This window comes from Phacochoerus africanus, chromosome 2 (assembly GCF_016906955.1).
Source record: "Phacochoerus africanus isolate WHEZ1 chromosome 2, ROS_Pafr_v1, whole genome shotgun sequence".
NCBI lineage: Eukaryota > Metazoa > Chordata > Mammalia > Artiodactyla > Suidae > Phacochoerus > Phacochoerus africanus.
The window spans coordinates 77,162,124-77,173,442 of NC_062545.1; the positions used below are offsets into that span (position 1 = coordinate 77,162,124).

Below are 11,319 nucleotides of genomic sequence, written 5' to 3' on the forward strand. Positions count from 1 at the left end.
TTAGATCTTTTTCCTCCTAATATATGCATTCATTCTATAAACTTCCCTCTAAACATTGTTTTTGCTGATTCCATCAACTTGTGCTAAGTTGTATGTTCATTTTCATTTAGTTCAAAATATTTAAAAGTTTCCCTTGAGAATTTTTCCTTTAATCTTTATGCTATTTAGAATTTTCCAGCTATCCTTCTGTTACTGATTTGTTACTATTGAGATCATACAGATTCCATTATGATCTGAAAGCAGACACTGTACGATTTATATTCTTTTAAAATAAATGCTGGAGGGGCTGTGGAGAAAAGGGAACCCTCCTGCACTGCTGGTGGGAATGTAAACTGGTACAGCCACTATGGAGAACAGTTTGGAGATACCTTAGAAATCTAAACATAGAACTTCCGTATGACCCCGCAATCCCACTCTTGGGCATCTATCCGGACAAAACTCTCCTTAAAAGAGACACATGCACCCGCATGTTCATTGCAGCACTATTCACAATAGCCAGGACATGGAAATAACCCAAATGTCCATCCACAGATGATTGGATTCGGAAGATGTGGTATATATACACAATGGAATACTACTCAGCCATAAAAAAGAATGACATAATGCCATTTGCAGCAACATGGATGGAACTAGAGAATCTCATACTGAGTGAAATGAGCCAGAAAGACAAAGACAAATACCATATGATATCACTTATAACTGGAATCTAATATCCAGCACAAATGAACATCTCCTTAGAAAAGAAAATCATGGACTTGGAGAAAAGACTTGTGGCTGCCTGATGGGAGGGGGAGGGAGTGGGAGGGATCGGGAGCTTGGACTTATCAGATACAACTTAGAATAGATATACAAGGAGATCCTGCTGAATAGCATTGAGAACTTTGTCTAGATACTCATGTTGCAACAGAAGAAAGGGTGGGGTAAAAAATGTAATTGTAATGTATACATGTAAGGATAACCTGACCCCCTTGCTGTACAGTGGGAAAATAAAAAAATTAAAAAAAAAAGAGTGTTATGAAAAATAAATAAATAAATAAAATTGTTAAGATTTGTTTTATGGCCCAGAATGTGGTCTATCTTGGTGCATGTTCCATGTGAGCTTGAGAAGAGTATGTATTCAGCTATTGTTGGACAAAGTAGTCTATAAATGCCTATTGTATCCAGTTGATTGTGTTGCTGAGTTCAACTATGTCCTTACTGATTTTCTTTCTTTTTGGCTGCATCCATGGCATACAGAAGTTCCCAGGCCAGGGATCAAATTTAAGCCACGGCTGTAACCTATTTCACAGCTGTGGTAATGCTGGATATTTAATCCACTGTGCCACGTGGGAACTCTGAGCTACTTTCTTGAACAAACCTCAGATAAGCCACATTTACAAATAAAGCATATGAAGGGTAATAGTCTGATGGTGTGGTTATGCTCCTTTACCCAATCACAGAGAGATTAAGTCACCCCAGTCACATGGTTATAGGAAAAGGAGGCTTGAAAACATCAGTGTCTCAGTGTCTGGAATAATCAAGAAACCCTGTTTGATGTTTTACTTAATCACACAGATCTCCTCTTTAGTTTTCGACCCTGACCCGAGGTGCTGCAGTTGGATCCTTAACCTGCTGAGCCACAGCAGGAACTCCCTTACTGATTTTCTTTATTGTTTTCTATGTGTGGCCTTTGTTTTTGTTCCGATTTTTATTTTTCATGCTTTTACTGCCTTTTGTGGTTTTGACTATTTTATATTAGTCCATTTTCTCTCCTTCTTATATATTAGTTATATATATATATATATATATATATATATATATATTTGTCTTTTTAGGACCACACCCATGGCACATGAAGGTTCCCAGGCTAGGGGTTGAATCAGAGCTATAGCTGCTGGCCTACACCACAGCCACAGCAACGCCAGATCTGAGCCTTGTCTGTGATCTACACCACAGCTCATGGCAACGCTGGATCCCCAACCCACTGAGCGAGGGCAGGGATCGAACCTGGGTCCTCAAGGATACTGCTCAGGTTCGTTAACCACTGAGCCACGACAGGAACAAATTATCTTTCTTTTTTAAAAAACTTTTTATAGTGGTTGCCCTAAATTTTGCAATATTTATATTTACTTTCAATATACCATTTTCAATAACCACTATACCACTTCATAGGTATTGTGTGTACTTATTAATCCTAATCCCTTCCTATTCCTTTCATTATTTCTCATTTTACTTATATAAACATACATATATATATATAAACACATCTAACCAAATACATTGTTGCTATTATTATTTTGAATACTGTTATCTGCTAGATCAATTAAGAATAAGAAAGATAAAAATGTTTATGTTTACTTATTTCTTCTCAGATACTCTTCCATTCTTTTGTAGATCTAGGTTTCTAACCTATTATCATTTTCCTTCTTGCTAAAGAACTTCTTTCAGCATTTCTTGCAAAGCAGGTCTACTGTCAACAAATTCCCTCAATTTTTGTTTATCTAAGAAAATCTTAATTTCTCCTTCACTTTTGTGTTTCTTTTATTTTTTTAGTGTACTTGTGGCATGCAGAAGTTCCTGGGCCACAGCAATAACCACAGCCACAGCAGTGACAATGCTGGATCCTGAACCCACTGAGCCACTGGGAACTCCATCTCCTTCATTTTTAAATGATAACTTTCCAGGGTACAGCATTTTAGGTGAAAGGTTTTATCTCTCAACACTCTAAATACCTTGCTCCATTTTCTTCTTGCTTGCATGGTTTCTGAGGAAAAGTTGGATATTATTCTTATCTTTGCTTCTCTGTAGTATTTTTCCCTCTGGCTTCCTTTAGGATTTTTAATTTATTGTTGCTTTTCTGTAGTATGAAAATGATGTACCTACGTTTAGTTTTTTTGGCATTTATTCTGGTGTTCTCTGAACATCCTGGATCTGTGGTTTAGTGTCTGACATTAATTTGGGGAAATTCTCAGTCACTACTGTTTAAATATTTGTTCTGTTCCTTTCTTCTCCTTCTGGAATTCCTATTACATGTATATTATACCTTCTGCAGCTGTCCTACCGTTTTAGGATTTTTTTTTTCTTTGTTGTCTTTTTTCTCTTTGCATTTCAGTTTTGGCAGTTTCTATTAAGAATTCCTCAAGCTCAGAGATTCTTTTCTCAGCCATGTTCAGTCTAGTAGTCAGAGGCATTCTTTGTTTCTGTTACAATATTTTTGATTTCCAGCAATTCTTTCTGGTTCTTTCTTAGAATTTTCTCTGCTTACACTGCCCACCTATTCTTGCATGCTGTCTGCTTTGGCCACTGGCACTCTTAGTATCCTAATCATAGTTTTAAATTTGCAGTCTGATAATCCCAACACCCCATGACATATCTGATCTGGTTCTAATGCTCTCCTTGACTCCTCAAGCTGTTTTTTGGCTTTTAGTAAGTTGCTTTTTGTTTTGATAGCCAGACACGTTGTCTCAGGTAAAAGGAACTGCTAAAAATAGTTCTTCAGTAATGCGGTGGCGAGATGTGAGGGGAGGGGAAGTGCTCTTTAGCCCAGTGAGTAGGTCTCAGTTTTCCAGTAAACCTGTGCCTCGACTGTGGACCTCGCATGTACTTCTCAGTTTTCCCCCTCTCTGGTGGAATAGGATGAGCAGAGTAGGCTGATATATTTTTCTTCCATGTGGAAAGCTTGAGCAGTTGGAGTTGAGCATTTCCCTTTCCCCAGGCCAGTTAGGCTCTGATAAAAGCCCAGTAGGTTAAGCTCTGGTAAGTTCCTCCTAAGGATAAACTTAGTTAAAAAGAGAATGTTCTGATATATTTCAAAATAGTTCCTTTCCCCTCTTGGTGCCAGAAGTACAAGGCAATTTTTCTCTGATATTCACTGTGAGAACCTGATTGAGCATCTATAGATAGAACTCACAAAGTGTGGGGACTCTTTTGGCTGGGTCCCTTGTAGTTTTTATCTCTCAGATTTGTCTACCCTGAGCCTCATCAGTTATAGATCAGTTTTCCCCACCACGGCACTGGTTCTCGCCGAGATATGTGCTCTTGGGTTTCTGCTCTGATAAACTGTGACTCTCTGTATTCACCTGTTGGTCTCTCTCTTCAATTTGGGGGGTGGCATGACCTCACTTTTCTGACATATCTAAGAAGAGTTGTAAATTTTTCGGTTTGTTCAGCTTACTTGGAGTGAGGACAGAGTGGTGACTTTGAGTTCTTTACATGAAGTCCCTTGTACAGGGTTTTGGAGTTTACTGTGCCCACTGTAAGATGTATGGGGACTTTATTCTTCCACTGCTTTCCCCTTATTGAACTATTGCAAATACAGTATACCACAATGCTCTAGCCTTCATTTGGCATGAAAAAACCATCAATCAAACAAGTCTACTCTGTTCTTTTCTCAATCACTAATAAATTATTGAGTTAGTCTGTTATACTATATGGTATTCATGTCAAAGTAACACTTTAATATAGTAAATAACAAGAAATTAGTCTTACTTAATGACAAGTCCTTTTTTTGTGTGTGTCCTTTTAGGGCCATACCCACAGTAAATGGAAGTTCCCAGGCTAAGAGTCAAATCGGAGTTGTAGCTGCTGATCTATAACACAGCCACAGCAAGGCGAGTCTGCGGACCTACACCACAACTCCTGGCAACGCCGGATCCTTAACCCACTGAGCAAGGCCAGGGATTGAACCTGCAACCTCGTGGATGTTTGTCAGGTTCATTACTGCTGAGCCACGATGGGGACTCCCTAATGGAAAGTCTTTTGATTGTAACTACCAACGCAAGAGAAAGGTTTTGCTTTATTATCTACCAGCACACTAGTAAATACCAGTAAATGTAGAATTACTGTGTGTGTGGTTTTTTTTTCAGTAGTGCCTGTGGAAGTTCCAGAGCCAGGCATCGAACCTGCACCACAGTAGTGACCACCAGATCCTTAACCTGCTGAGCCACCAGGGAATTCCCAGAATTATATTTATCCTGACATTTGGAGAAGATAACTGAACTATCATCAGATCTCTATCAATACATTAAAAGGAATTATTTGGAGTTCCCGTGGTGGCACAGTGGAAACGAATCCGACTAGGAACCATTAGGTTAGGTTGCAGGTTCGATCCCTGGCCTCGCTCGGTGAATTAAGGATCTGGCATTGCTGTGGCTGTGGTGTAGGCCAGCATCTGTAGCTCTGATTTGACCCCTAGCCTGGAAACCTCCAAATGCCGCGGTTGTGGCCCTAAAAAGACAAAAAAAAAAAAAAAGAAAAAAAGGAATTATTTAGTACCAATGTTATTGCTATAAAGGTGGCACTGAAATCTCATGCTAATAATTGGTTACAATAATGATCATCCGGACTATTCAGAAATACATGTATGCTAACTCCTAAAGTTATTAGGGAAAAGAAGACATAATTCTCATAGAGAAAATCCACAAATCCTTAAGAACACGTATGTATAGAAGTCCTGGTTTGAGAAAAACTAATCTTATGTCATGGAAATGAAACTCTTTAAAGTTTCAAAACATAATAAAATGCTTTAATGAACAGGCATTCATTTAATGCTGCTTCAGTCTCTTGAAAAAACTATAGACTTATATATCACTTACCTCAATGCATGGCATTCTCCCAGAAAAATTAGCAGCTGTATAGCCAAATGTGACATTTGCTATAAGCTTAAGTCCTAGCTGACGTGCCTCAAGCATTCGTGAAAGGGCTCTGTCTTGCTTGTAAGCCTTCATCGACTGTTTCACCATGAGTCTAGTCTTCAAAATCTCTTCCAGCATTCTTGGTAGTACACCCTTTCTTACTGAAGGCTATTATAAAGGAAAAAAGAATGTTTAAATCCCTTAAACATTACAGATTTAGATAATTAAGAAGGAAGTACACAGTATAACAATGGCCAACTGTCATGAATTGAAACATACTAACAATAAAGTGGCCACAGGACCAGTGGCTGTCAATACAAAGTCATCACATTTTCTTTCTTTTGAAGAGGACTTTTCTCCTAAAAAGTTCCTGTAATGTTTATAAATCATATGTAGCACTACTATGGGAGTTCAGAGACCTCCAGGAAGGAGGATGTCAACAAGTACATTAAGAGACCATACAACAAGTTCAGAGGGAAATTTTGTTCAAAACTTTGATCCAAACCCCCACTCTTTCAGAAAGACACACGGGATTTGTATCACTCATAACAAACCTCAGTTTTTAAAGATCTCATCCTAATGACCCCACACAGTAATCTGCATGGAACTCCATTTATCTACCTTGGAAGAATGATGAGCTGGGTTGACTCTGCTGACATTCAAACCTGTAGTTCCAGGGACTCTAGGTATTTCAAATCTGATGCTTAGACCACTAAGCCATCCCCTCCGGCCTATATTTATTAGCAATCTGGAAGAGGGGATGAATAGTGAGGTGATAAAATTTGTTGATGCCAAAAAAAAAAATCATTTCTATTAATCAAGACTAGGGAGAATTTATGAGAACTCCACTAGGAATGAAAACCACAAAACAGTATTAACTTTGAAGATGACTCACAGACACGTGCAAGATAATGCATGTCAGACTGAACAATAAAAACCTCAGGTATAGGATAATCACACCTGTGAATATTAAAAAACCTAATTTTCATTAAGCTTTAACATTGGGTCAAAATGTAGATGCAAGTTCTTAAAATGCTGTTAAAGGGAGATAAAATAATAAGCTGCTAGATATGTGACAATGAAAACATACTCTAACCTCTAATTCATTCTGTGCACCTTTTGAAGCAGCTCTAAGTTTACATTAAGACATGTATATCTTTATGTTACAATGTAATATTTTCCAAAATGGAATATATCATGAACTGTCTTGGTAAAAATTTTCCTCATAACTAAATAGCTAATTTTAGAGTACTTTTTAAACTGAATATCCTCTTTCTGGTAGAGAATGATGCTACTTTTGCTAAGTACACCAGAATGAATTTAAGGACTAGTGGGGTCCATGCTACCACCACCAACCACCCCATGATTTTAGCACAGACTCACTGCTAAGAAAAGAGAAAAGAAAGGAATGAAGTTGGCATATGAGAAGCAAAATAATCTTCTCCTAGATCTCTTCCTATGTGTCTTTAACTTATTCATTTATGAGGTTTTCTTGTCTCTTTTGGGGGGAGACAAGGGAGAGAAAAATGGGACTCTGTTATTAGCTTGGATATCTTTCTAAAAATACAATCAATAAATATATTAGAGTATCGTTATTTATAGGTTAATCTTAATTTAAAATATATAGAACAACGAGTAAAGTGTACACATTAAAGCAATTTTAATCTTTATAAGTTAGCATCACTGTGATCATCAAATAGCTACTCAAGTCTGCCAGACTCTAATAGAGGGCAGAAGGTATATAGGCACATTTATTTCTTGCAATAGTTCATTAAAAACTAAAATCTAAAAAATAAAAGATTCTAAACCTAAATGCATATAAAACAAGATGACTTTTAAAAAATAATATCTAAAAAGATGATTTCTTAGAAGATTCCCTTTTTAAGATAAGATATTGAAGCAAACTTTTTTTTGGTATTATATGCCAACAACAGCTAAACCATTAACTCTCCAAAAGTTAAGCCACGTTGGTATCTTTCACTTATAAAAGAGTATTACCTTGACAAAAGCTATTCCATTGGGGGACACTGTGATATCATGTCTAATTTGGTAAAGTAAATCTGGAGGTACTCTTAGAGAGGTACAGCCAAATTTGAACTCATCATGCCTGTTAAGAAAAAAACCCCAAAATATTAAATAAATAGTTTCTCAAATCACAGAACAGAGATTCTAGGCAATTTTAGGAATCTTTCTCATTCTATTGGAAATGCATTTTCAAACATATAAACATGAATTCATGTATGTAGTAATATGTTTGTCTAATTACCAAAAACTGGTTCTTCCAATAGTCATAATTTATTAAAAGAAACATTTCTTAAATGGCACTATCCTAAAATACATGGGAAAAATACTGAAATACTAAATTTCAACTCAACATATGATTACATTACACTAAATTCCCCAAAGAAATATTTAAGCCTTAAATAAAAAGACTGCAAATAACTTTTCCAATTTTTTTTTCTTTCTTTCTTTTTTTTTTAAGGGCTGCACCCATAGCATGTTCCCAGGGTAGGGGTTGAATTGGAGCTACAGCTGCCAGCCTGAGCTACAGACACAGCAACGCAGCATCCAAGCCACATCTGTGACCCACACCACAGCTCACAGCAACAGTGGATCCTCAACCCACTGAGCAAAGCCAGGGATTGAACCTCGTATCCTCATGGTTACTAGTTGGACTTGTTTCCACTGCACCACAACAGGAATGCCCAAATTTCTATTCTTAATAAAAAGAATTATTAATACAATTTCTATAAAAGCTTCCTATAAGTAATGACTATACTTCAAACTAAAACTATTATACTTGGAAAAGATGCTTGATATGATTTCAATTTTCTTAAAGTTACTGAGGTTGGATTTGTAGCCCAGGATATGGTCAATCTTAGAGAATGTTCCATGTGCACTTGAGAAGAATGTGTATTCTGTTGGTTTTGGATGAAATATCCTATAAATATCTATTAAGTCCATCTGGTTTAATGCTTCATTCAGGGCCTGAGTCTCCTTATTGATTTTCTGTCTGGTTGATCTGTCCATTGCTATAAGTGGGGTGTTAAAGTCCCCCACTATGATTGTGTTATTGTCAATTCCTCCTTTTAAGGTTGTTAGCCGTTGCCTTATATATTGTGATGAACCTGTGTTGGGTGCGTAGATATTTAAAATTGTTATAACATCTTCTTGGATTGATCCTTTGATCATTATGTAATGTCCTTCTTTGTCCCTGAAAATATTCTTCATTTTAAAGTCTATTTTGTCTGATATAGAATTGCTACTCCAGCTTTCTTTTGATCCCCGTTTGCATGAAATATTTTCTTCCATCCTCTCACTTTCAATTTGTATGTGTCCCTAGAAGTGAAGTGGGTCTCTTGAAGACAGCATATATATGGGTCTTGTTTTTGTATCCATACAGCCAGTCTACGTCTTTTGGTTGGGGCATTTAGTCCATTCACATTTAAGGTAATTATTGATATGTATGTTCTTACTGCCATTTTATTAATTACTTTGGATTTGTTTTTGCTGCTCTTTTTCCTTTCCTTCTTTTCTTGTTCTTTTCTGCCTAGAGAAGTTCCTTTAGTATTTGTTGTAAGGCTGGTTTAGTGTTGCTGAATTCTCTCAGCTTTTGCTTATCTGAGAAGGTTTTGATTTCTCCTTCAAATCTGAACGAGAGCCTTGCTGGGTAGAGCAATGAAATTTAAAAATAAAGCTATTTCCTGTTTGTACCTCACAGAGCCTAGCTACTATAATACATGTTATAAGAGCAATAATAAACAATAATGATAATAGCAGCAATAACAATAACCACCACTAGTTAAATGTTGGCCACAATGGGCCTGGACTCTGTGTTAGGTACTAAAGATACATTATTTCCTTTGATCCTTAACAAGAGATCTCAGGAGGTAGATACTGTCAAATTTAACCCCATTTAACAGGTATTAAAAGTGAAGTGTCAAGAGGTTAGGTCATTTGCTGCAAAATGCAGTTAATAAAGAGGTGATTTTAGATTCCACAACCAATTTAGGGCTAAAATACAATGGCAGTTACAGAAGATGAATTAATGAATAAAATAATCTGTTTTTACCATTCTAATCCAAGAACGGATAACATAATTGATAAAAAGCAATGACATAATTTTATTGTACAGTGATAATACTCCAGTTACAGTATAACCCAGAAATACCATTTGTTGTTAAATATAAATGCCTACCTTAAATAACTTTAAAAAAAAACTATTGTACTTGGGTTTTAATTAATTAATTAATTTATTTATTTATTTTTGTCTTTTTCCAGGGCTGCACCCGCAGCATATGGAAGTTCCCAGGCTAGGGGTTAAATTGGAGCTGTACCCTCCGGCCTACGCCAGAGCTACAGCAACACCAGATCCGAGGTGTGTCTGTGACCTACACCACAGCCCACGGCAACACTGGATCCTTAACCCACTGAGCAAGGCCAGGGATTGAACCTGCAATCTCATGGTTCCTAGTCAGATTTGCTAATCACTGAGTCACGACGGGAACTCCATACTTGGGTTTTAAATACACAAAAGTCATTATAAAGGAAGACTCTATTTCTCAAGAGAAAAAAATTGGTTGACATGAATAAGTAAAATCTAACATTAAGCAATTTAAACAAAATAAAATATTTCTAAGAAAAGAGGAGGTCATACATAGCTGAAGTTATAAGATCATAATCCTCAAGCTGTACCACTGAAAGGTGATTTATATCAACCAATTAAATATAACTCTTATGAAAAAAAACTTACTTCCCCAAGTTTTCCACGTGGCCAAGGCAGGTGGAAAAACAGTAGTTGTATGCAATCACAATAGAAGGATATAGTGACTGGAAATCCAAAACGAGAACAGAGTTGCTATAGAAGCGAGATTCAGGCTCCATAATTAGGGGAACACACTGTGGGGCTCTCATCTGTGATCTCTGCTGTACACTGGGTGTCACAGGAATATAGTTCATTGGTTTAGCAATACGCAGCATCATTGATTCCACACGGTACTGTAGGCAGAGAGGTGGAAGTAGGGAGAGAAGAAACTTGAAATATACTGGTCTTCTGAATATGTGAGGATCATCTGGGGTAGGTTTTACTCTTCAGAATACAGCTGCAAGACTTTCTTACAACACAGTTGTAAAATACTGGTTATTTATTCAGCTTTAATATGTCAGAGGGGAACTTTCATAAATCCTTTTTTCCTATTCCTATAGCTTTTATAAAAACTGAAACATATTTCAAATAACTTACACAATAAATTTTGAATAGGGAGACAAATTAGATTTCTTTTAATATTTAAATATGGCTATATGAAAATAAACAGATATAGAAGGGACAACTGTACAATTTGACAATTTCATTTAAAAAGTTGGTCAATGAGTTTTGACAGATTTACTTGGGAAAATTAGATAATCAGTCAGAAGGCTTGAGATGGATAAATACTATTTCAGTTTCCCAAGAAGGAAACACAACGATTCCAAAATTGAAAGGTAGTCAGGTTAATATGGGTCCCTCACAAAAATGAGTCAAGTAGTTACTGATTATTTATGCTAATTGCTATAGAGCAGATGGTTTGGAGTTCACGAAAAGAAAGCACAAGAACCAGCATGGGTTCACTGAAATGCTCTCATGCAGTATTAAGGTAACTTTGCCTTTTATTATCAGCTAGCTCAAATAGTTTTTAAAGCTTGTGGGAGTGTAAATAAATAAAATAGC

The 11,319-nt window shown here is 36.6% G+C and overlaps 1 protein-coding gene across 3 annotated transcripts in view; it reads right to left on the minus strand.

Moving 5' to 3' along the window:
- REV3L (REV3 like, DNA directed polymerase zeta catalytic subunit) overlaps positions 1 to 11,319 on the minus strand; it is a 200,899-nt gene that overhangs the window by 31,831 nt on the left and 157,749 nt on the right. For 2 of the 3 annotated variants that reach the window (XM_047762811.1, XM_047762819.1), the window contains exons 23-25: positions 10,366 to 10,610; positions 7,611 to 7,719; positions 5,574 to 5,780 (exon numbers count right to left, since the gene is read on the minus strand). In XM_047762811.1, coding sequence (XP_047618767.1) covers positions 5,574 to 5,780; positions 7,611 to 7,719; positions 10,366 to 10,610 — 561 coding nt within the window. Of the gene's footprint in view, positions 1 to 5,573; positions 5,781 to 7,610; positions 7,720 to 10,365; positions 10,611 to 11,319 lie in introns of those variants that run through there. The other variant, XM_047762829.1, reaches the window with a different exon arrangement.